The sequence below is a fragment of the Gopherus evgoodei genome, chromosome 7 (assembly GCF_007399415.2).
Source record: "Gopherus evgoodei ecotype Sinaloan lineage chromosome 7, rGopEvg1_v1.p, whole genome shotgun sequence".
Taxonomy (NCBI): Eukaryota; Metazoa; Chordata; order Testudines; family Testudinidae; genus Gopherus; species Gopherus evgoodei.
The window spans coordinates 33,507,579-33,535,049 of NC_044328.1; the positions used below are offsets into that span (position 1 = coordinate 33,507,579).

The 27,471-nt window shown below is 37.8% G+C and overlaps 1 protein-coding gene across 1 annotated transcript in view; it reads left to right on the plus strand.

The window, feature by feature from the left end:
* Positions 1-27,471, plus strand: part of PLCE1 (phospholipase C epsilon 1) — a 340,613-nt gene that overhangs the window by 152,277 nt on the left and 160,865 nt on the right. Inside the window, 1 exon segment of the mRNA XM_030568608.1 lies at positions 20,401-20,686. Coding sequence (XP_030424468.1) covers positions 20,401-20,686 — 286 coding nt within the window.

The window sequence follows — 27,471 nt, forward strand, 5'->3', positions numbered from 1 at the left end:
AGACTTGACTCTTGGCAACGTGTGTGAAATAGTGGATGGCTTTGTGGCAATGGTATTCCCTAACTGCAGTGGGGCGATAGATGGCACACATATCCATAGGCACTGATTTGTTTTTGCTGGTGGGTGCTTTTGAAGAAGTGTATGTGTTCGGGGGGGTACTTCGCCAATGTTGGGAGGGATGTTATTTCATCATATTTATACACTTATTTCATATTCTACTTATTGAATGTGTCTATTATTGGTATCTTTACTATTTTAATAATGATTACGTTGTTATGAAGTACATCATTATGTTACAATAAATTACAATATATTAAAATCATTGCAATCACCTTCACTAGCATCTCAGTTTAAAGAAATGTCTCACTGTAGCTTTCTGGATGAAACTGTCAGCAATTTGATTCACATCTAATTCCCTGGTATTGTCTTGATGCACGTTAAGGACAGCTACATTACTCAGTTGCATCTGTCCCATTGGTGACTGGAGATAATTTTGAAGTTGTCTGAAGCTGGAGAGTGAATTCAGGATGATACAGGCACAGTGAGGAGGATTCAATTTGCCGTACTCTGGAAACATAGTACTTCCAGAGTACTGCAGATTACTCCAGGATCATCTTTGATGGGTAACAGCTGATTTAGGCACCATCATTTTGTATGTATGGTTGGGATTATATTCTGCCATGTGCATTACTTTGCATTTAACATTGAATTTCATCTGCCAATTTGTTTCCAAGTCTCCCAGTTTTGTGAGATCCCTTTGTAATTCTTTGCAGTTTGTTTTGGACTTAACTATCTTGAGTAATTTTGTATCATTTGCAAACTTTGCCACCTCACTGTTTACTCCTTTTTGCAGATCACTTATGAATATGTCAAACCAACTGATCCCAGTACAAGCCCCTCGGGGACACCGCTATTTTACTTCTCTCCATTCTGAAAATGGACCATTTATTCCTTCCCTTGGTTTTCTGTCTTTTAACTGGAATGTCTGGGAATGCTTTCAGGATCATCTAACAATCCTTAATTTAATTTAATGACAAGCTTTTTCTTATCTTAATCACCCTGCCTCTGTCTATAAACAAACTCCCTGCCCCAAGAGCAGAAGTTTTTAGCAGCACAGAACTCGTCACATTCCACACTCAAGCTCTGGTTCCTGGGTGCTGAGCACCCACTATTTTTTTTCTGTGGGTGCCTGAGCCCCAGAGCACCCACAGAGTCAGTGTTTATGCACATATCCCAGTTTTGTCCCCAGACCATCTTGCGATGGAGTACATCAGTAGAAATGGGTACTTCTCTTTTGCAGGTGCTTGTGGATCACCGTGGCCGTTACATTGACATAAATGTGGGGTGATTCGGGAAGGTGCAAGATGCACACATCTCCAGGAACACTGTCCTGTACAAAACACTGCAAGCAGGGGCTTTCTGTCCATACTAGAAGATTCCAGTGGGGGATGCTGAAATGCCCATAGGGTATGCTGGGTCTCCCAGGAACACTTTCTCCCACGGCTTATGAAGCCTTACACAGGAAACCTGGACAGCAGAAAAGAGCGCTTCAACAATAGGATGAGCAGTTGCAGAATGACTGTAGAATGTCCCTTTGGCAGATTAAAAGCATGCTGGTGCTGTGGTATGGCAGGCTAGTCCTAAATGAGGAAAATATTCCCATGGTCATAGAAGCCTGCTGTGTGCTCCATAACATTTGTGAAGCTATGGGTGAAAAGTTTCCCCCAAAATGGAATGAGGAGGTGGATTGCCTGGTGGCTGATTTTGAGCAACCAGATACCAGGGCTATTAGAGGAGTACAACAGGGTGGCTATTTGAATCAGGGAAGTTTTGAGGCACCATTTTGACAATGAGATCCATTAATATGTCATTCTATAAAGCCCTTTGCCATGCTTTGTTAACTAGCTGCCTTGCATTTAAAGTTTGATTCCTGACTATTATTTGTACTCAGAAAATGATCAAATTGCCACAGATTAATTGCAGCAGAAACCATAGTGTGTAGGAGACAAATGATGGATTATCTTTCAAAGAGTATGTTTTTATTAAATACCAACTAACAACATACACAAAAGGCTTGGTAGGAAGGGAATAACAATGAAGGGCAGTGTAGGCTCTTATAGCTATGTATAACTCCAGTTATCATTGTGGAAGCTGTCCAAAAGGGTGAAGTGAGACAGGCTGGGAAGTTGCAAGGAATGTGTGGGAAGAAGGGAGGCTGAGCATGCATGAATTCTGCTTGCAGCGTGATTAGGGACTTTAACATCTCCATTTGCTTCTCTATCACTTTTATCATCTGCTCGTGGCCTGTTAAAATTTGCTTCTGACTCTCTCTTCTGTCCTATCTATTTTATAATTTTCTTTTAAAGTCTATCTCCACACACTGTGTTCTTGTTTTTAGGCCTCTGAGGATTGGAGCACCTCTCGAAACATGACCTCCTTGCTACTTCTTGGTCACTTCCTTATCTGGTGGAGATGCTCCGCCAGTGAGTGGGGGATTTCACTGAAGGCCACATCTGGAGAAGCATAAGAAACAATAAACAGAAATATGATTGTTAGTGCATGCACAGCAAAGGGTCTCTGTTTTTTTTTTAACGGGATCACTGCAGGCAACTGGGGACAATATTGTAAATTCTGCTACCATTTTGCACAGGTTGGAGTCATTAAAACTGATATCTCACTCCTTGAGGGTAAGCAAGGGTGCATCTGCTGCATGCATGTGGCTTGAGATTAGGTGCCTATGTTGCTCACTTGTGTGCCACTTTGGTCCCTGCACAAGTGATTGCCGATTGGTGCAGGAAAGTTTCATACAATGGAGATGGATCAAAGTAGCTCTGCCAGGGAAAATTCGGCAGAGGATTGGCAAGTACCTCCAGGAAAATTTCCTAGAGATCTCTCTGGAGGACTCCCATGAAATCTCTGTGTGCGTTAACTCCTTGTTTCGATGCACTGCTTAGCTGCACAAGGGAATGTGAAGCACATGCAAACACAACTTGTCTTGTACATTTCTATCCCTTGACCCACTTCTAGACTATTCAAACCAAAAGGCAGCTCTACCTCATATAACCGAACAACAACAACTTAAAAAGATCGCTTTCCAGAGCTCTCTTCTCCTGCATTATTGACCAGAGCAATCAGGATGGGCATTGTCGGATACCTCCTGGAGGCCATTTACAGTGATGTAACCAAGCTCAGTGTCTACACTGACACTTTGTCGAAATAACTTTACCACAAAAAGCTCTGCGCCTCTTATTGAGGTGGTTTTATTTGGTCAGCATAGCAGGAGAGTTTTGTCAGCGGAAGGAGGACAAAAGGGAGGAGTGGGAGAGGGATAGCTCAGTGGTTTGAGCATTGTCCTGTTAAACCCAGGGTTGTGAGTTCAGTCCTTGGGGGGCCACTTGGGGATCTGGGGCAAAAATCAATACTTGGTCCTGCTAGTGAATGTAGGGGTCTGGACTCAATGACCCTTCAGGGTCCCTTCCAGTTCTACAAGATAGGTATAGCTCTATATTTTTATTAAGGAGCATTATAGTGTCTGCACCTCCTCTGTTTTGTTGATGATAGCTGACTTTTATCGATAAACTCTGTAGTGTAGACAAGGCCTCAGTCACACAGTATGTGAGGTGTTATGGAGTCAATAGAATTAATCTAAAGTTGTTAGTGAAGCAGTTTTTGTTATAAGCCTATTTTTGATTTCACATCTAACCTTCTGAAAAAAAGGTGGTACTTCTTTCCTGTCATTTTTTCATTCTTTCAGTTAAACAGAGAAATTTTGGGGAACATTAGATGTTAGAGACATGCCATTTTGGTATTAAATGGACATGGTTGGTGAGAATGTGAGGCAAAGTTTGTGGAATCTTAATTAGAAATGTTCCCATTTCCAATTTTAAAATCAGTTTTTTGTAAAGATTTTTATCAATACATTTCTTTGTTGTCTTAAAAACTTAGCAGCATTATTTTAATTTTTGGTATGAAATGGCAATTTTTTTGGTAGTTTTCTGCTGTTTTTAGTAAGCAGTACCTATAAGGTTTGATTTATTTGGGGGAAAAAATCAAGGAAAAGGTGGTAGGACATAACTTTGCAAAGAATATTGTTAATACAACTATGCAGCAGTACTGCCTCCAGCTGTGCTCTGATGAAAGAACTCTGGGAAAATACATGGTCCTTCAGAAAAAGATGTCGATTTTTGAGCAAATGGTATTCTTTCTTCCAAGTCATTACTGAACGTGTTCTCCAAGAGGTGATGTTGAGATGCTATTTTTCTGGACAAGACATAAAACCGAGATCTTGATTACATCTGGTCATCAGGGTCTCATGGCACTTCTTGAAAGTGTAAGGATTACAACGGTGTTGGCTTGGTCAACTTCTCATCTCAATAATTACTTTCTTTGTCTAAATTCCCCCTGAAATTTGTTTCCTGTAGCTTTCACTTCCTGCCTCAAACTACTACCAGGGTATAGTGTTAGACAAATCATGTTCTATCCCAGAGGAGATGAGTTTAGTGGTGAGAGAAGCAATTCTTGGCTCTAAGAATTTGTAAATTGCTTCAAGATGAAATGTAAGATGCTATTGTTAAAACTAGAACTCATAAATTTTCTGATTGAATTTTTTTTTATTTGGAAAATGCTGTTTTGTTGAAAACAAACTTCCAATGGGAATATGTTGATTTTCATGAAATTTTGTTTTTTCTTTGGGGAGGGAAACGAAGCATTTAGATAAAGTCAAATAATTTTGTCTCAACATTTTTGGAATTGAATATTTTGATTTTTCATTTTCAAAACAAAAAGTAATTTCAAATGTCTTTTATTTTCTATTACAATTTTTAAATGTCAGAACACAACATTTAGATTTTATCAAAACATTTAATTTGGAAATTTTGTTGGAGATTTTGAAATTCTTTGTTTTAATTCCTACTTGGAATGAGACAAACTGCAAAATCATGGAATTTCCCACAAAATAGAAATTTGTGGTTCCCATGCAGCTCCGTTGTTAACCCTTGACAGAACTGTGTTTTGTGAAGTTTTCATGTTCTCAAAAAATTATTTAAAATGATTTTTCAAGACATTTTCTAGGGAGAACTGCAGTCTGAAGGATCCTGGTTATCTCCCCTTCTTGCTTGGTTAAAAAAAACTGATAACAAATCAAGTCTGTACATAATAGGAATGCCACACTAGTGCTGTGCATAGTATTTTACTATACAGAGATTGCCTGTTATAATTTCAGGATAGTGTCATATTATAGCAAGATAATATTGTTACCATTCAACCAACCAAGTCTAATTTAAGCTCAGTCTATTATGTACATTTTGTCAATACTATGTTGCACTTTGGGATATATGTCAAATAATCTACATTTCTGCAAAATTTCAAAGGAATAAACCTTCATGTTTTGGCCATAACAGTAAGTAAGAACCATATAGTAGTAAGAAACATATTTATGCATGCTTTCAGTTTTACCCTTCTTAGGTTTGAGTAAGCTGTATCTTTATGACAACGATCAAGTTATAGAGAAAGTATCCTATATTAGGCTACAGAATTAATATTTGACTTATTCTTGTTTCAAAATGTTCTGGACTTTACACAATTAACAGCTGTTAGATATTTGGCAAAATAATTGCATTCCTTAAGGTCCTAAACTAAATACCTGAGATAAAAAGAAAATATGAAAAGAGAAACAGCTAAGCCATTTTAATGAATATAGGGAGTCATGCAGAAGTTTATAAAAAAGCAAAACAGATATTCTTGAGAGCTTCTGTATCCAATATTTGGAATACAGCAATGCTCAGGAAGTCATGTTTTGTTTTGGAGGAACATCAGTCATATCCCATAGTGCCAAGAACTGCGACAGTATTTAAGCTGCTGCTTCTCTTAATCTGCAAACCTACAATAACCTATCTGGAACAAGTACAGAATCATCCTTATCTTATAATTGACTAAATAGAAAAACAAGATTTAAGAGAAAAATATGCAGTATTTTCAAATGAATTAATTGACTTTGTAATTATAGTAATGTTGGTTGTTGCTCTAAATAAGTTTTTATCCCGAAAGGTTATCAACTTTCTGCCTTGCAAATGCCATTTTAAGTTTTTAGAAGCAAGGCTGAGTGCTGGGGTTTTTTTAGTAGTGATGTAATGATTGATTAGATATTTTATTAACAGTCATCTTGTTTCCAGGTATTTCCCAAATATGGATTTATTTGTGAGCTTATATAGATGGAATTCCTTGCTGAATTTAATCACATTTCCCAATATTAATTTTCATTTTTGTGTCAGAGACCAGTTGTCCTTTGGGAGTTTTTTGTATAATTTTGTATTAGAAGTTTTTCTATATTTTCTTTATTAACCACGAAGGATTCCACTCAGAGTTTAAAAAAAAAACGAGACAAGACAAAACAAGAAATTCTTTAAAGCAGTAATACATATTTAAATTCATGGGCACCAAGGGTACAGTAACACGCGGAAGACAGACACCACTAGCAATCCCTTTCCTTTTGGGTATGTTATGTAAAAAAACCCAAAGGATTGAGGTATAATGCTTTTTTTTTTAATTAATCCAGAGAGGTATTAATTATGGCGCACACAATTTTATCCATCCATATATATGCTTATCACGGTGTTAGAGATAAGAATATCCTGCTAAGTACTCATTGCTGTAATCAACTCTGTGCTGAGTTCTGCACTGATGATACAAGTAATCTGGGATAAATTCAGTGTTCCATAGTATAGCAGCACCTCTTGATCCATATGCTGCTCTCAATACTCATGGGAACTGTTAAATAGTGGTATGTGAGAGAGCTCAGTCTCAGGCAATAAAAAGCTTTGAAGACCCTGAATTTGAAATTGAGATCATGTGGGAAGCCAAGATAGTTTGTAGAGCACTTTGGTAATGTGTTCTTGTCAAACATTGTTCTTTAGTGCATAGACTGCCATATTCTAAAAGTGCTGGACCTCTTCTAGCCCATCATATTAATTTCCAATTACAGTAGTCAAGCCAAGGTAGAGATCGTGAATGGTGTTGGTTGGCTAAATTCACATCTGTCAGAATGGACCATAATTTGATAGTTAGCTAGATAGAAGAATGTGGTTTTGGTTGTTGTTTGCATGTCCAGTAGTAGTGAAAGGCATCTAGACCAGGGGTGGGCAAACATTTTGGCCCGAAGGCCAGACCTGGGTATGGAAATTGTATGGCGGGTCATGAATGCTCATGAAACTGGGGGTTGGGATGTGGGAGGGGGTGAGGGCTCTGGGGTAGGGCCGGAAATGAGGAGTTCAGGATGTGGGAGGGGGCTCTAGGGTGGGGCTAGGTGGTTGGGGGTGCAGGAGGGGGCTCTGGGCTGGGACTGAGGGATTTGGAGGGTGGAAGGGGCATCAGGGCTGGGGCAGGGGGTTGGGGCATGGGAGGGAGTCAAGGTGCAGGCTCTGGGCGGTGCTTACCTGAAGCAGCTTCTGGAAGCAGCCGCATGTTTCCGCCTCCGGCTCCTACATGGAGGCATGGCCAGGCAGCTCTGTGCGCTGCCCCATCTGCAGGTGTTGCCCCTGCAGCTCCTATGGTTCCCAGCCAATGGGAGCTGCGGGGGTGGTGCTTGGGGTGGGAGCAGCGTGTGGAGTCCCCTGGCTGCCTCTATGCATAGGAGCCGGAGCGGGGACATGTCACTGCTTCCAAGAGCCATGGCACTCACAGAGCGGGGCAAGACCCTGACCCCACTCCCTGGCTAGAGCATTGGAGTGAGACAAGCCCCGGACCCTGCTCCCCAGCAGGAAGTCAAGAGCTGGATTAAAATGTCTGAAGGGCCGGATGCAGCCCCTGGACCATAGTTTGCCCATCCCTGATCAAGACAGTGCAAGGACAGATGCCCTCATCAGCTGAGCATGATATTTTGATGTTTAAACTGTTTTCCTTTTCCTACCACCATCCTTTCAATCTTCCATGGCATTACCTTCAGTCAGCTGTTCTTTTTGTGAGTGATGGTCTTGCTTAGGTACTAGTGTGACTGCAAAATGGTGCTGTATGCATTCAGTGTTAAGGAGGTATAAAGCTGGGTGTAATCTGTATATTTCTGGTATTTACCGCCATCATGTCCGTTCTATGCTCCTTTCTTTAAAGGGCCCTTTTTGTAGGGAGGAGGGATAGCTCAGTGGTTTGAGCATTGGCTTGCTAAACCCAGGATTGTGAGTTCAATCCTTGAGGGGGCCATCTGGGGGGAAAAATACCTGTCAGGGACAGTACTTGGTCCTGCTAGTGAAGGCAGGGGACTGGACTCAATGACCTTTCAAGGTCCTTTCCAGTTCTATGAGATAGATATATCTGCACACCATTTATTGGAGGTAGTCCTCTGACTAAAATAAAAGGGAGCTGTATCTACACTCAATAACAAAGCAATACAAACCATATCTATGAGAATCATAGACATCAATTAAATAAATAAAATGTATAAACATTTTTATAATGGTTCAGTCCTCCAAATACACATGTGCATAAACCAATGAACCTACTCATATGAGTAAAGTTACGCATATTTGTGTTTGCATGCTGAGATATAAACTCTTTTCAGTCCTCCAGCAATTGTAGGTATTTACTTGTGCGTTAAGTAACCTGAACCTTTTAGACATTATTGTATTCAGAGCCCATACCTTTAAATTAGGTCTTTCTTGATCAAGGTAGTTTTATCACAGTTTGGACTTGTACAGAAGCTATGGAATAAAGGAGATTTGGGTATCTGTGTATAGCTCACTGAGGTGAAAAAAAAAAGTGAAGAACTAGATCACAAGTTTGTATGAGATGTCACCTGTAATTCTTCGCACATGTTCAAATGTTACAAAATAAATACATGATTCTTTGCAGATAGTGTTATCAAGTTCTGAAGTAATACTTTGATGGCCTCTCGCTAAATTTTTGTGTTTTAAGTGCGCATAGACTAGTCTGGTAAAGAGAAATTTTGCTACAGTAAATTTTAAATTTGTGAGCACTTATAAAACAGGTAAATTAGCCTTTTACGGGTAAAAATGAATTGGATTGCAGTTATTTGCGGTTGACTATAATTATGTACAGTGTCAATCTGTATTTTTTCAAAAGCTCATCTACATAAAGCAGAAGTTACATATTCAGTGCTTTAGCACATCAAAACAGACAGTGTTAGAAAATGTTATATGAAGTGCAGAGTCTTTGGAGACAGCAAGTGCCCTGAAGTCTACTTTATACAATAGGGATTAGCACCATTATTCTATATATATCTCTCCAACAAAACACTGTCGCCTATTTCTGTCAACAAACGGTTTCTTTGCTTTGGCAGCTGTAGGCAACAGAATATGCCTTTATAAATTGCCGAACCCGATTTTTAAAGTATTTTGGGAAGGTAACTGCAGTTTTTAGAAATTGTAATTATTTTAATTAACTAAATATTTTTCAGAACAAGCTAGAAAGACTAACTGTGCCTGCTCCTAAGGTATTCTAGAGACAGTCATTTATCAGTAAATGTGGTATACATAAATAAAAGTGCTGTGCTGTACTGTAGTTACACCTGAAGTACTCCTAAATGTTTGTAAATAACCAACATGAGACATAGTTCCAGTTTAAGCAGGATCAATATACAAGAATTAGTGGGAAATTGACACTTCTTAAAATCTAAAATTTGACAAACCCTGAAGTTTATTAGATCTGATCTGAAAAGTTATAAGCATACTAAATGCCCTTTTCCACGTTTCTCAGTTACTACGGATAATTTATTTTCAAAGTGTTATTTCCAAAGCAATGGGAGACTTGTATTGAAATTGTCAGTGATGGATATGTGAAAAGAGATTGCAAAAAGTCAACATTAGGTCTTGAGATCTTTCTTATAACTCTTCCCTGAAAATACAACATGTTGTATTCCCAGCAATGCAGGAAGTTGCCGGGTGTGACGTGTATGCAGCATTAATCATTATATTATAGAAATGTAGGGCTGGAAGGGATTTTGAGAGGTCATCTAGTCCAGCCCCCTGTGCTGGAGCAGGTCAGCTACACCTAGACTATCCCTGACAGGTGTTTGTCCAACCTGTTCTTAAAACCTCCAGTGATGGAGATTCTACAACCTCCCTTGGAAAACTATTCCTGTGCTTAACTATCCTTATAGTTAGAATTTTTTCCCATGATATCTAATCTAAATCTCCCTTGCTGCAGGATTATGTCTATTACTTCTTTCCTATCTTCAGTGGCAAGGAGAACAATCAATCACCTTAACATATTTGCAGACTGTTATGTGGTTCCCCTTCAGTCTTGTTTTCTAAAGACAGAAAATGTCCAGGTTTTTTCGCCTTTCTTCATAGGACACATTTTCTTTTATAATTTTTGTAGCTGTCCTCTGGGCTTTCTCCAGTGTGTCATTGTGACATTGCACTCGTATGATTTAATGAAAATATGCTAATGAGCGTGAATATAATGTAATTGGAATATGCTTCATGCGAAAGGTCTCTTGTAAGGTATCATTACAAAGCTTATAATCTACTGACTATGTTCATCCTATTTGTATGAATGTATCATTCTTGTATCTGAAACTAGGAATATGAAATATAATTCTGAGGTCCTATTCTAGTTATGTAAAGTGTGGGCCATTAATGGTGGTTTAGAATCTTGATGGCTCCCATCAGCTAGGACAACTGACTGTAGATGGCTCTGTTTACTTGCAAGCCTTCCTGTGAGTCGGGTGGGGAAGAATGAAGGCTTGGGGTCTCACAGGACAGGTGACCGTGCCACCTGGTACTGGAATCCATCTTAAACCTGGTGCTTTACCATTTATAAGGGGGGGTGGGGACCCAAAGAGACAAAAGATTCCCACCTTATGCCAAAACTATATAAGGGGAAGGAACAGAACAAAGGGGCTGCAGTCATGAGAAATCCCCTAGCTACCACCTGAGCTGGAACAAGGACTGTACGGGGGGAAGGATTGGGCCTAGACTAGAAAGGAGTCGAGTCTGTGAAAGAAGCTTATTGGAACATCTCTAAGGGTGAGATTTACCTGCATTTAGTTCCCTACTGTATTAGGCTTAGATTTGCGTGTTTTGTTTTATTTTGCTTGGTAATTTACTTTCTTCTGTCTGTTATTACTTGGAACCACTTAAATCCTACTTTTAATATGTAATAAAATCACTTTTTGCTTATTAATTAACCCAGAGCAAGTAATTAATATCTGGGGGAGCAAACAGCTGTGCATATTTCTCTATCAGTGTTATAAAGGGCAAACAATTTATGAGTTTACTCTGTATAAGCTTTATACAGAGTAAAACAGATTTATTTGGGGTTTGGATCCCATTGGGAATCTGGTGTCTGGGTGCTAGACACAGGAGTACTTCTTAAGCTGTTTTCAGTTAAGTCTGAAGCTTGTGGGGAATGTGGTTCAGACCTGGGTCTATGTTTGTAGCAGGCTAGTGTGTCTTGCTCAACAAGACAGAGTACAGAAGTCCCAAGCTGGCAGGGAAATCAGCTCAAAGGTAGTCTCAGCACATCAGGTGGCAGTCCCCAGGGGGTCTCTGTGACCCAACCTGTCACAATCATGTGTTTCTTAAAGTGTGACACCCAGAACTGGATACAATACTCCAACTGAGGCCTCACCAGTGCCAAGCAGAGCAGAACAGTTACCTCCCGTGTCTTACATACAACTCTCCTTTTAATACATCCTGGAATTATATTAGCCTTTTTTTCAGTTTTGCATCACATTTTTGACTTGTATTCAACCTGTGATCTACTATAGCTGCCAGATCCTTTTCTGCATTATTATTGCCTAGCAAGTTATTCCCAGTTTTGTATTTGTGCATTTCATTTTTCCTTCCTAAGTGAAGTACTTTGCATGCATCCTAACTGAATTTCATCTCGTTAATTTCAGACCAATTCTTGAATTTATTAAAGCCATTTTAAATTCTAATCTGGACCTATGAAGTGCTTGCAAGCCCACCCAACTTTGTGTCATTTATGAATTTTGTAAGCATATTCTCCGCTCAGCTATCCAAGTCATTAATGAAAATACTGACCAGTACTGGACCCAAGACAGACCACTGTGTGACCCTGCTAGATATGTCCTAGTTTGACAGCAAACCATTAATTACTTTTAAATATGTTCTTTCAATCAGTTATGTACCTACTTTATAATAGTTTCACCTAGCCCACATTACTCTAGTTTGCTTGTGATAATGTGTTGTGGGACCTACTAAGTAAAAAGCCTTACTAAAATCAAGATATATCGTGTCTACCAGTTTTCCCCTATCCTTTGACATAGTTACTAGCCTAAAGAAGGAAATTAGGTTAGTTTGACCCGATTTCTTTTTGACAAATCCATGCTGGCTAATATAACCCTATTATCATCTAAGTCAGTGGTTCTTAGTCCGCAGGCCACTTGCAGCCCAGTCAGCATGCAGCTGCAGCCCACATGACATCCTCTGACCCATACAGGTAGTATATATATTGTGCGGTGCAGCTATAACACACGGAGAGCTGCATATGCATCCCACAGTGATAACAGGTTGAGAATCACTGCACTAGGTGCTTAGAAATTGATTGTTTAATAATTTGTTCCAAGTAACTTTCCAGGTATTGAAGTTAAGCTGACTGGTATATAATTCACCTTTTAAAGATTGGCACTATGTTTACCTTCTGCAGTCTTCTGGGACCACACCTGTTCTCTGTGAGTTCTCGAAGATAAATGCTAACAGTTCCAAAATTACTTCAAGCTAGTTTCTCAAGAACCCTAGGGTCAATTTCATCAGGTCCTGCCAACTTGAGTACATTTAACTTATCTGAATATTTTTAACCTGTTCTTCCCCTATTTTGGCTTGAGTTCCTTCCCTATTACTGCTAGTATTAATTGTGTTAGGTATCTTGTCACCATTATCCTTTTTAGTGAAGACAGAAGCAAAATAGGCATTAAATACATCAGCTTCTTGACGTCACCTGTTATTTGGTCTCCTTCACCGCTATGTAGTGAACCTGCAGTTTCCTTCCATTTTCTCTTGCTCCTAATTTATTTATAGACCCTCTTCTTGTTACCGTTTGTCTCTTGCTAAGTGTAACTCATTTCGTGCCTCAGCCTTTCTGATTTTGTCCCTGTCTGAATGTAATTAATCATAACAAAATCCTAGACCTAGTGTAGGATCTAGAATTTTTACTATTAATTTCTCTTTATTTTAATGGTATATATGTGTTATACCTGAATGGTTCTTGATTTACTGAAAGAAGAACATTTTGTATCTTCAGAGCCAAGTCTTGAGAAACACTGCCTATACTTTGGAGAGGTTTCAATATCTACTGATATGTTTGCTCTGAGAGTTAAGGTTATATAATTCATAATTAGTAAATGCTAATAACACTTTTTGCTTAAACCATCAATTAAAATAGACAAAATTAGACATGGTCACATTTAAAATCTATCTGTGAACTTGTGGTGTATATTCACAAAGTAATTACTTGTGCAACACTTATACCATTGGGAATTGAGCATATTATTATAGGCATTTCAGTTAGTGACACCTATAGTTACAGTTGTATGGTGCTTTCCATTGTAAGATTATAGTGTTGGTTGCTTATAACTTTGGCATACTTAACGCTTGACCTGAAATTTTCCAGGTTGGGTATGAGCCTCAAGTTTCTTGTTGATTTATTTTGTTCTTTTAATATTTTGGCTAAAAATGTTTAGCTATTTCTGAGAACAAAGTTAGGGAAAATATATTGTTTTGTCCATGCTGGGAAAAAAGTGCATGCGTCTGAGAGAGCACAATCTCCTACAGAACCCTTCGTTTTTCCTGAGTCTCAACAGTCCTTGGCTGTCTAGAAAATAACTGTGAAACCTACTTCCAAAGTGTGACTCTCCATCCTTTTCTAGTGGCAAATGTGCAGAGAAGATAACTTATCTTCTGTTACCATCTATTCTTAGCTCAAGTGGTAGAGGACTATGTTGGGGATCTTCAGATATGAGGCCTGATGATGACCTGTGGAGGGGGAGGGGACTAGTATGGTTCAACATGGTGAATTTTTTCTTTTCAATTTTTAACTTTTTAAAAAACTTGGGAAATAACATTTTTTAAAAAGACTACATTAAAGAAATATCAAGGTTGCAAAGTCGAACACTCAAAAGTTAGGAAACACCAGAATTAAGGTACCCTATGCAATCTTTATTTGGCCCCCTTGTGCGTGCGAGTTATGGGCAGTCTTCAATTACATGATTACACTATTTTTTCCGCAGGATCCCTGCCTTACTCAGTGCACAGGCTGGACCTGGTTTGAGGATAAATCACGGTTGGGTAGTGAAGAGGAGTTCTCTTTAGGATCTCTGCTTTATTTGTTACAGAAACTAGAAAGTATGTGGTGAGTAAGGCAGGGAACTGTAGGAAAAGAAGGGTGGTCTCATGGTTTAGGCAGTTGAATTTCACCCTCGAAAATTGGATTCTATGCCTGCTTCTGCCACAGGATTTCTTTGTGATTTTGGGCAAAACACACTGTGACGGGTTCTGTCACAGAGATCCCTCCCAATCACCTGATGTGCTGAAGTTACCTCTGAGCCAGTTTTCCCTGCCAGTTTGAGACTCCAGAACCCTACCTTTGTTGAGGCAGACACACTAGTTTGCTGAAACACAGATCCAGGTCTGGTCCACACCCCTAAAGCTGCAGGCTTTAACCAAAAACTCCTCAGCAGGTCATCTATCTCCAACGTCCAGACACCCAGTTCCCAATGGGATCCAAACCCCAAATAAATCCATTTTACTCTGTATAAAGCTTATATAGGGTAAACTCATAAATTATCCACTGTTTATAACACTGATAGAGAGATATGCACAGCTGTTTGCTCACCCAGGTATTAATCACTTACTCTGGGTTAATTAACAAAAATGATTTTATTACGTATAAAAAGTGTGATTTAAGTGATTTTACGTAATAGACAAAACAAAATAAGTCACCAAGCAAAATAAAGCAAAAACACACAAGTCAAAGCCTAATACATTAAGAAATTGATTACAGGTAAAATCTCACCCTCAGACATGTTCCAATAAGCTGCTTTCACAGACTAGACTCCTTCCTCATCTGAGCCCAATCCTTTCCTCTGGTACAGTCCTTGTTAGTTCCAGTAGACATCTTAGGTATTAAGCAGGGGCTTTCTCATCACTGGTCCGCTTTGTCCTCCTTTTATAGCTCTGGCACAAGGTGGGAATCTTTTGTCTCCCTGGGTCCCCACCCTTCCTTCTGAACCACCATTAATGAGTTATACTTCGTATTTTTAGCTTCAGATACAAGAATGATATATGCATACAAATAGGATGAACACACTCAGTAGATTGTAAGCTTTGTAACGATACCTTACAAGAGACCTTTTGCATAAAGCATATTCCAGTTACATGATATTCATAAACATATTTCCATAAAGCATGTGGAGTGCAATGTCACACACACAAACCAATGTTTTCACAGCTGGCCCACAGTGTGTTCCTTGTTTTCTGTATACCCAAACTTGAGACACCTAGATTGTGCTTTCCAGAAGCTCTTAGAACTTACAGCGACAACTGAGGATAATAAAAGCTGTGCAATAAGCATATAAAGTGCTATAAAATGCTATGTACTCCGAAAACCCATGGTTTCTCAAATTGGGTATTCAAAATTTGTTGATAGTGTTAACAAGTTTAGGTTCAATCTGTGTCTCAGTTCCCCAGGTGTAAAATGAGGATAATACCACTACTACACCTCACAGGGATGTTTGAAGATAAATTCATTAATGTTTTTAAAGAGCTGAGATATATGAGATCACTATAGGAAAAACCCTTGATGAAAGTAATAGTTCTGTTTTCTGTGCAGGGCTTGGATGATATGCAGTAAATAATGCATGGGGCCAACATCAAATTATGAGGATTGAAATAATTACATATCTACAGTAACCATTCAGTGAGCACACTCCATTCCATGCGCTAAATGAGGCAGAGGTCCTATGGAAAAATAGTATTTGATCATGTAATTAAAGACTGTATCATCATGCATATATATAAGGAGGCTGGATTGAGGTGGCATGGGCAACATTCTGGCATTTCCTAACTTTTGTGAGCTTGACTTTGCATCCTTAACATTCTTTTCATAAGTTTTTAAAAAGTAGTATGTATAGGCCTATGTGGTATGGTGTAGAATACAATGGAGGAGGAACTCTCTTTTCTCCTGAACAGCATGGAGAGAGAGCGATGTCTCCAAGGGCTCAGTGTTCAGCATTTCTTGCTACACCGTTTTGAAATGTGTGGCATATAATCACCCCATTTTTCCCTGCAGTTGTTTACTGGAGGAAGTACCTCCTCTGAGAGCACCTCTTCTTGCTTGGTAAAAATTAGGACTGTGTTCTTGCTTAGAGTTCATTCTTGCTTTCCTTGAACTAACTAACTAGTTTCATGCCTATATAGTCCAACCTCCTGCTTTGAGCAGGGAGTGGGACTAGATGACCTCCTGAGGTCTCTTCTAATCCTAATCTTCTATGAGTCTATGTTTGTGTAGAATTCAGAAAACAGTTTTATTCTAAAAAAATAAAATAAAGTGGCACAATTAAAACCTTAATGCTTTACGTAGAATGTTAGAAAAAGTTAAGAAACAAGCCGAAAAATAATATTAATTATGGAAAAGTGACGCGGTCTCATGCCTTTATATCAGTATACTATTACATTAATGCCACAATCAAATTCTCACTGGGATTAAGAAATCTATATTTGTTATCTAGTAATAGGTTAAGTTTGATTCATCCTGTTGACATCAAATGCCTAAAGACCTCATTCATTGTTTTCTAATTTTAGAAAGGAAGAGCCCTTTGAGGTCAGTCAGGTTGCCTCAACATTGGGTTATGAGTCACAGATGCTGTATTTCTAATAAAATTAAAAGCTTCAAAAGTGACTCACCTTGGAAAAGATTAAATCCATAGAGATCATTTGTGGTTTATATTCTGTATTAACAAGTCTGAGAGTTTTCTGTCCAGGAGTAATTGAATTGCATTACTAAATGTGATTTTAAGTGATCAGTTACATAATTTACTATTATATTACAGACTAAATAAAATTGAAATTGCTTCCCCAAAGTTGTTGTACTGGTAATAAACAAATACTAATTTTAAGATTAAAATATGTATTTTAATAAACATTGCATTATATTTGAGTCCCAAATATTATGGCTTAAAATGAACACTAATGTATTAATTGGGGGCCAAATTCTTCCACACTAGCTCAAACAAAACATCAGTTGCTTTCAATGAGTGTTTTGCCTGAATTAAAACTGCAGAATTGGTAGAAGGTATCAAAAATATTACCACATTAATTAATATATTTTTATGCATCTGTTCAAATTATGTTTAGAGTTTTAAGCCTGTTACAACCATGCCTTTAACTATAGGTCGAGTCTAGTAGTACTGTAGTAAAACTGTGTTCATATTGCTGTATGGTAAAACAAATGAAAGTAAACCACTAATGGTTGCTGTTTATCTCCCACTGATATAATACAGAAAGGGCAAAATGGAGTGGGGTTTGTCAGTGAAGTAAATTGAAGCCTAATGCACACATTTATAGATAGAATTTTTCTGTAATTTCAAGTTAAATTCTAATTTTAAATATGTGTGAGGAGGCATTGGGAGTAAAACACACTGCCGAGGGGCAGGGGAAGGGCAGTTGACCAAAAGCAAACCTAGAAAAAAACTGTTAAGCAAGTAGTACTGTTTGTGCTACCATCACATTACTGTGCATGTCTATAGCACCTTTCACTTGAAAATTACAAATATCAGAGGGGTAGCCGTCTTAGTTTGGATTTGTAAAAAGCAACAAAGAGTCCTGTGGCACTTTATAGACTAACAGATGTATTGGAGCATAAGCTTTATATTTATATATCATTATAATTAATTATATGAAAGTTAAAAGAACAAATAGAATTCAGCCCAGTATATCTAAGAGAAGCAGCCATTTTGTCAGTAACGTAGTCAATGAATTAAAAAAACCCCAAACCCTAAATAGAAAGTGCTTGTGAATAAGGAAGGCAAAGTGGACAAGCCTGAACTGATAGCCTTACACCAAAACTTTCAGATAGTTAGAAGACTTTGGTGAGGAAGATCCAGGGATGAGGTCCTTGAACTGACCAGATTGTCTCCAGTCTGATCAAAATGAAAGCTGGTGTTGGAGAACAAGGACAACATGACTGAACTAACATTGCTCTTTTTAATTGTGATGGGACTAAATGTAGAGTGTTTTCAGTGAGGGATCCTTGACACTGGAATTTGCTTCTGTTGGTGTTCCAGAGTCTGGATTTGTTAACCTTCAGGTTGTGCTGCAAGGCTCATCTGTTTTATGTGTTTCAGGAGGCGTAATGAGTAATTGGCTGGTACAACTTTATAGTCTGAGCTGGGGTGGTTTGGGAGAGTCCTTATTTTGGGACCTTGGACCCCATTTTATATTGGTTTTATAAAGATTGTACGTTTGCCCCTGGATGGGAAATTTTGTAGTAAAAAGAAATGTATACATAAGTTGGACTTTGGCCATAACACCATGGCTAACACTCCCAGATCGAATATAAAAGGGATCTTTAACGGAACAAAGTGTCAGAGTTTTGCATCTTATCCGGAAGATGGTATCTCTAGGGCATTGGTTAAAGAAAAGTGCCTGAATCGCTAGCACCACTCTCTACCACTTAGGGTTTTTTGGTAATCTCGTATCTAAGCAATGAACCAGCCTTATACTGATTAGCTAGCAAGATCTGATGGAATCACAGTACAAAGTTATTGAAGGGCTGAACTAATGGTCTGAGTCTAGATATCACAGTACTATGCACCTTTACAAGGTGGTCTGGGCTCAGGACTCTCTCATCTGTTCAATTAGGGCTAAGAGTATTATGGAGATCGAGTCTTTTGTAGGAGGAAGATTTGTTCATGGTACAATGACAAATAAGTGCTTATCCCTCCCATGGATTTTCATTAAAGTTAGGTGCATAACTATCATCTGTAACTTTGAAAATCTCCCTTCAGACGCACTTCCATTCTGATTTCAGAATGCAGCAGAATTTGTCTTGTTGTCATACATAGTGTGTGAGGCAAAATCCATTGCATTTATAAAAAATATTCTAGTAACATTAGTACAACCTTGGATGCCATATTTATAGACAAACATTTGTGTTTGTACATTTTGTTGATACTTTCCCTCACAGTTCATCCTGAGTAGCCTATCTTCTGCTGCTCCTTATCTAGATTTCCCCTTTCTTTATAATGTGTTCTCTTTGCTTTCATGTCACCATCTCTGGAAATACTGTAGCAGTGAACTTTGCTGTGAGGGTGAAGAGAAAGGAAACCCAAGAGTTAATAAAATAATTTTAAAAATCAAAGCAAATACAGTCAGTCTCTCACCTAATAAAATTCCTTCCTTAATCTACAGCATTAGTAAGATTAACTTGTCGATTTTAAAACTACTTAAATGTTAAATTCAGAAGTAATTATTTCAGGTAAAGTAGATCTATTGAGTGAAGTGAGAATAATGATTTAACTCCAAAGGTGTAAATTGCTTGCACTGCTGTCTATTTTCGGAACAGGCCTTTGTAAGCTATCTCAGTATCCATACTGGTAACTATTTAGATGACCTTTTGCTACATTAATTTTTGGTTCGCTAATTCACATTATTTAATTTAAAAAAGTAAACCTTTAAAAAAGATTATTAACATTAATCGACAATTTAGCCATATAAGAATGTGAAAAATCAAGTGTTTTCTTGTATATTACATGAGAGAGATTTCTGGAAGCTTTTTGCTTTGATCATTAGGCTCTTTTAAAGTAAACAAAAATTACTTGGTTGCTAAGCCATAGAATTACTTAGTGTCTGAGCATGAGTATTGAAAAAAGAGAACTAAACCAATATTAGGAAGAGAATCTAGGCATATGCTGGATGTAGGTAATGAGCATGACACCAGAACATCTTGAAAGATTGTTCTTATGGATTAAAAAAAATTCTTAAACCAAAAAAACCCTCTTAATGAAACTGTTTTTACTGCCATTGAAATCAATAGGACGTTATTCATTACTCAAAAAAAGTCTAGTCTTATAATAATGTTAATAATTATTAATTTAATGTTGGCTAAGTTTCTCTTCATTGCATATTTTAATAATATGATGAACAGTAATGCCTCTTTGGATTGGGACACTCTAAAGTAGTAGTTTTTAAGCATCCTATTAGGAAACAGCCTTATTTAAATAGCTAGTTTAAGATCCACACTCAAAATCTTTGCAAATCAGATTTGGATTCTTAGAATTTTCCAGTTTAATATATAAATACAAAGTTCTAGCTAGTAGAGTGTTTGCTGTTTGAGCCCACTGAACTTTTGCATGCTGATGTTTTTTCGAGAGGTTCAGTTTATTGTCGTCAGTAATTGAACTAACACTTCATGCTTTTATGTTCTTCACAGATCTACAATGCAGTGAAGGAGGAAGACGTGGCAGAAGATACTTTTGAATATTCTCTCCATCCTCTGAGAGAACTTCCAACACTAAATGCAGATTGCGGATGCAAAAATGTCTCTTTTGTAAAACCCTTTGTAGAAAGTGCTTGCTCTGAATACCGTGCCACTTTACAAAGGACGTCACTCTCTAACTTTATCACTGGTGCTCTACTAGAAGCAACTACATCACTGGGAGCAAGAAATGGTCTTCTAAACATCTTTGGAGGGTCAACTGGAAGGACGATGCTTAAAGGTAATAAAGGAAAATTTTGTTGTTTTGAACCTTTACACAACTATATTAAGTACAGAAAATCTTTGTATTATAGAATGCTGCACTGTGTACTATACTTTATATTCCCCTCTGTGGAACTGGCAGAGATAGATGAAAGTACTGTACACTTGCAGAGGCTTTCCTGTTCAATTCAGTCTGTGTCGAAGTGGCTATCTGTGTCAGTTTGGTGAGAAGGCTAAAGTGCTTATAAACTGAAATATTCCATACTACAAAAGAAACATGAATATTTGTTTCTCTTTAGAAATGTTCCAGTCACCATCCCACTAATTAAAGTTTATGCTATAGTTGTCAAGAAGTCAAATGTTTCTTTGTACTGTAATGAATTAAATGGACTCATTATTTTAGACAAGTCTGTACTAGATCTAATAATTTTTGTTTTTGTTATTATTTTACACAGTATTATGCTGTAAGTGTTTATAGTTCATTTACTGTTTTTTCTGTGCCCTCATCTCTATTGTATCTGAGCACCTCCGATACATTAGTGTACCCCTATAAGAAAGGGAAGTGTTTTTCTCAGTTGAGGGATTGAAGCAATAGAAATTCTTACTTGCCCAGAGTCACTCAGGAGAGTTGGTGACAAAATTGGGAACAGAATCAAGATCTCTTGAGTCCCAATCCAATTCCTTAACCAGAAGATCATCCTTCTTCTCTTTACAGACGAATAATGGTATAGTTCCTGCTTAGAAGAGTTTACAATTCAAGGCCTCACTTCTGCAATCTGATCAGTGTGATTGGATCCTTGAGCCTGCATGAAATCCCTTTAAAATTATTGAGACTATGCATGAGTACAATTGTCTGCTCATGCAAATCAGATTATAAATTAAAGCCCTAAAATGAGTGGGGGGGATTAGACTAGGTGGTAAAACAGTGTGTGGAATAGGGCTGGTGGAGTGTCAGCAATAAGAAGTTGCAGTTTAGGTGATTATGCACAGGTCTTGAGAGTTTCATTTATTATTATTCTAATAAAAGAAGAGTGCTTATAAACCTTCCTTGAAGAAGTCTGTTTTGAGGAGGCACTTGTAGGGAGAAAAGGGAGAAGTTATAATGGGATAGAGACAGAAAGGAAGCCCCAGATATAAGCAGTCTCGTGTAAGAAGGTATGAAGCTGAGTGCAGAAGAAGGAAAATAAAGTACTGATTAGTGAATGGATTGGAATGGGATAAGAGGAAGAGCTGGAGAGTGTAAGTGTAATGATAGTACAACAGTAGCAGTGCTATAAATAGGACTAGAAAATGTTCACAAAAACAGAATTATATACATTTATTTGAAAGTTTCTTGAAAAGTAGTTACCAGTGTTGTATATGTCTAAATATGGAAACCTAGAATCATCTAGTTACTAGTTTTCAGTAACAAAAAGTACATCTAAATTTAAACATTTTTGTTCTGTAGTAGCTATCTGGATCTTGATAACTGCAGATATTGATCAAAATAGCATTATATCGGGCAAAGATTGAAGGGAGTAGTTAATTGTTATGAAGCAGTACGTTCATTTGTTTAGCGAAACATTCATTTTGTGTGCTTTATCTAGTTCAACAGGGAGTTATCTTTTGGGTTGTTTTTAGGGATTGCGAAGTGCTTTAGGATATGCTGTATAAAAGGCAGTAGGGAAGGATATATTGTTTGGCACTGTATTGATAGTACTGTATGTTGACAAATATTCGTATATAATAGAACAGCAGATAATAAGATATGAGTTAAAGATCGTTTAAAAAGTTGTTACAATTTTGGATATACACTCAAGATACATTTCAGTCTCTGTCAAATGAACCAGAAACTTGTTTGTTACTGAAAGTTAGCAGGTCTTTTGTCAAAATGTTTATATGTAACATGGGAAAAATTCTGTTATCCATGTTTAAAACATGCTGTGGTGATTAAAAATTTTTGGACCTTAATTTTAAACATGTATATATTAGTACATTTAATTGAAAAATACATTAGCGATTTTATATAGGTACTGTATTCTACCAGGGTCCAGGGAGGGCCAGGTGGCCTATTGGTTGGAATGAGTGACTTCCGGTCCCTTGCTTCTCTGTTCGAGGTGCCTGAGTCTTTGAGGTAGTAGAACCTGGTCCCTTCCACTCCAGCTGGTCTTAGTCCGTGGCCTGTATGAATCAACCCCTGAATTATGGATATCCTGCGGAGAGTCTACATCCACTGTCCTGTGCTCCTTCCTACTGCTGTCCCTTCAGTTTGGGGCATAACCCCTATAATCCAAGTTGTTGGGATGGCTTGTCTCTTGCAGTGCCCCCTTGTGCACCTTGGGTGGTATCCTGCTGTGGTCCCAGGTTCATTCTGGGTAGGGCAGCCTAAGTTTGGCAGGGTTGGAACCCAACAAGATCTCTGTGCTACAGTTACCAAGTTATCTCTTAAGCCAGTTGCTCCTAAGTCTCTCCTCCACAATCTCCTTTAGCCAGGGAGATGGTACTTATTTCCTGGTGACTGCCTTCACTGGCAGGTTAGTGATCCTTTCCCTCTGGTAGGGAGGCAGCTAGCTCCTGCCTCTTTGACAGTCAGCCCTGAACTGAGTCAGTTTCTCTTTTTCCTCCCCCTCCAGGCCAGGCATTGGCTGCAGGTATGATGAGTCAGGGCTGACTGGACCCAAAGGCTCTCTTTAGCCCCTTCCATGTCGGAGAGCAGTTTCTCCACTTCATGACACATGCAAATGCTTTCTTAAGCATAAACTGATACCATTTGTTCTTTGATGGGAAAATATGGATTGTCTAGCTAATTCTAAGTTTCTTCTATAATATTCATGAGAGCAGGAGTATTATAGAATCATAGAACTAGATGAGACCTTGAGAGGTCTTCTACTCTAGTCCCCTGCATTCATGACAGGACTAAGTATTATCTAGACTATCTCTTACAGGTGTTTGTCTAACTTTCTCTTAAAAATCTCCAGTGATGGAGATTCTGCCTTCCTAGGCAATTTATTCCTGTGCTTGACTGCCCTGATAATTAGGAAGTTTTTCCTAATGTCCAACCTAAACCATCCTTGCTGCAATTTGAGCATGTATCTTATTCTAAAATCACCATTTAAAAGTTGAATGGATCAAAACTGACTTTGATGGAGAGATGCCTGTTTGTTTAATTCTCAAAATATTAACTATAAACAAGAAGGTTACTAGTTTTATACTACACCTCTACCTCAATACAATGCTGTACTCGGGAGCCAAAAAATCTTACTGCGTTATAAATGAAACCGCATTATATTAAACTTGCAGCCCTTCCTTCCCGGAGCACTGCTTTACCACGTTATATCCGAATTCGTGTTATATCATGTCGCGTTATATCGAGGTAGAGGTGTATTTATAAAAAGTTTGTTTATAGATACAGTAGAGACCTAAATGTACTACTGGTAAAATGTCATTATTAAACAAGCATCTGTCACAAGAGAGTTGGCTTTATCTAGAGGATTTGAGTGGTAACGTAGAATTGACCAGGAAGAGTTCCTGGCTGCTGGGAGGGAGAGCATGTTGGAATTCTTGCTCGTAGTCCTGCCCTTTTGTTGCCATAGTTCCTTGTGATTCCCTTCCTTGACCTACATTTTTGGTGACAATCAGGAACATTTCATTTACAGCCGTGATGTAAATCCTGTTTTACTTCTATCCTAGTGGTCACAGCAATGGCCACTTCTAATATTTTAGGTGTTATGTTTGTCGCGCACTTGCAAGGAATTACTTTTCTGTCCTACCGAATATTAACCTTCCCATCTAGAAGTGGTAAGCAGTGAAAAAGACGAAACTTCAAGGAATATAGCAACTCACTCCATCTTATCTGTACCATGGCAGGCAGAGTTTAACCTGTAGTCAACATAACTTGTAGACAAGCCCTTACATTACAAAACTACAGAAGTTATTAAACTATCTACGCAAGTGGGATAAATACTTGCAAGCTTCTTTTTAACTATAACATAAGATAAATTTACCCCATATGGAACAACTTATTTACCCATGCCAGAGCTCTTTCTTCAAGATGATGTTTAATTTTTTTTAATTTTTACAGTTTGTACACGTATGTTACCTTTTTATCAATTATTAAAACAATTTATAATTCCTAACAGACTGAATCCTAAAATTTGATTTCCAGTGAAAAGTGCAACTCGTTAACTATAGTGGTACAACTAGTGACTAACAGCCTGCTTGTTATGGACACTTGTTGTTTGTTGTTATTATGCTTTATCTGTTTTATTTTTCCTTTTTCTACAGGTGAATATCACTCTGTCAGTAATACAGTGATACTACTTTATTAATATGCAAGCCAAGCACCTGCTGCAACCCAGGATACATGAGACAGGGCATTTAATTCCTGACTCATTTAGTCATTGACTAAATCCATAAAATAACTGAAGAATACAGAAATACTTTTTAATAACTTAAGAATCTGGAAATGTCAAATATTTTGGTGGTTTCAGCTGCTCTGTTTTCCCCATTGTGGTTCAGCAAGCCATTGGTCAAAGTTTTACCTTAAGGCTTGCTATCTCTGTACATTGTATAGTATTTTACAATTTGAAAAATAAATGGAGCCAAATATAAAAAGGGTAGCAAGACCCATGACTCAGGTGTCTCTGGTGGGAACATTTTGTGTCAGCTATGATTCCAGTAACTGATATTAACTCTTTATAACTCAAAGAAGCCTGATGTTTTGTCTAAACTAGTGAAAATGGCCATAGGTCTGATATTTTATTCACCCACAGACTCAGTGACGCAACTCTGGCAGCCTGGAATCTTGTGAAACATTATTGTTAAGGAGAGAGGTTCCCAGAGGGTAAGAGAATTCCCATAGTTGACCAGAAATTACCAGATTAGTAATTTAACATTGACCCAGTTTAGATTTGATAACTATTCAGATGTAAACAGCAGGAATTTCAGGCTTACAACGCAATCATTTCACAGATTCAAGTTTGACAAGAGTTAAGAAATTAAAATTCTGAGGACTTGTGTGTTAATTATCACAATCAACTTTGCAGAAGTATGGCTAGAAGTATGTTGTTTTTCCTGATGTTTTTACCACCTCTTTATGGCTGATTCTCTTACTTGACCAATTTTTAAATAAACTCCAAATAATATTTTAATTATAATTTATAATTATAATTAATAATTATAATTAGTCCTTAGTAAATTGATGGATATAGTATTTGTTCACTACATACTATTTGTTTCTCAGGATTTTCTTTTTCATGAGTGCATGTAACAGGAAAATTTGAGGAGGCTTATTGTAGATTTTATTTTGCTGCCCTGCAGTTTTACATTTCCATATGGGCAAGATGGTGACGCGTACTGTTTGTGACTGGGCCAGATATTTAGAGGAATTTTGGTGTCTAAAGATGCAGTTAGATACTCAGTGTGATTTTTCAAAGCACCTAAGTGCCTAACATCCATTGAAATCAATAAGAGTTAGATGTGTAGGTGCTTTTGTTTCCCACCTGCATTTACAGAGAAAGCTGTATCAGAGTGGGATAATTAACCCCCAGGAAAGGTCCGTGGCAGTACCACCTTTGCCACCATTTCACAGGACTTCTGCTGTGCGAAATTACAGCTGGGGTTCTATAGGAGCCTGTCCCAATGGCAGCTGGTCAGGAGAAGTGAATTAGCATGTCTCCTGGACATAGGGTGACCAGATGTCCTGATTTTATAGGGACAGTCCTGATTTTTGGGTCTTTTTCTTATACAGACTCCTATTACCTCCCACCCCCTGTCCCAATTTTTTATACTTGCTGTCTGGTTGCCCTACGTGGGTGCCACGTTTCAGCCTGCACAGGGTGTTGTCAAGGCTCAGGCAGAGCAGGTGCTATATTTTTGTAGTTGAGTCTGCTGCTGCTTCAGGCACATTTTCTGTTGGTGGGGTCTGTGTCTTTGTTTCCAAAAGCAAAAGAAAGCTTACCCCAGGACATGAATCTGGCCATATTAAGATTTCCTCTGTTGTTAGCTGTGAAATTAAGGGTTTGCTGAGTATGAGTGTGTGGACCATGGCTAAGATCTATAGTGTGTGCAAATGCCGAAGTTAATTTTAAAATGAAAGTTTGTACATTTTATGAAGTTTAATTAGTCTGAAAAAAATAGAATTTTTAGTGCATGTGTTTAATCCTTTAGAGTGTGTTTTTAAATTGCTTATTATTTTAAAAGCCTAAAACCTCATTTGAATGAGCCTTGTAAAAGTAATATCCATGGGAACATTTATAGTGTAGAGTGGAACTTGCTTGGTATGTTTATGTTAGCTTGTCAGTCAGAAGCAAAAAAAACCCCAAGGACCTCAAGACATTGAGTCATCACTAAAGATTCCCTTGAAGTTTTGTTTCCAGCAAACAAATGAGAAAGAAATCAACACTACATTTACAGTAAAATGCAATTTTATTTATCATCAGATAAAATATGTGGGATACTAATATGTGCTTTTGGTTAAATTCCAAGATATCCTATTCAGTTTTCTTATTAAAACAAAAGAAATTCTGAATTTTCTTTAGCCTTTCAAACAGACATTTGGTTTCAAAATATATCTAATGTTGTTTTACCAATTGTGAATGATCTATTTTCTACTGATAGAGAAATAATGAACAAAAATTCATATTTTTGTCAAATTTTCATTAACATAATTTTATCTCTCCTTTATCTCCATGATGAATCTTATAGTATAGTATGAATCTTATAATATTTAATATTAATTCCTCAGGGATATAAATTTAATAGATGTCAATTGTAGAATTGAAACAACACCAAATGTATATGTTTCATGTCTAAGAAAAAGAAACA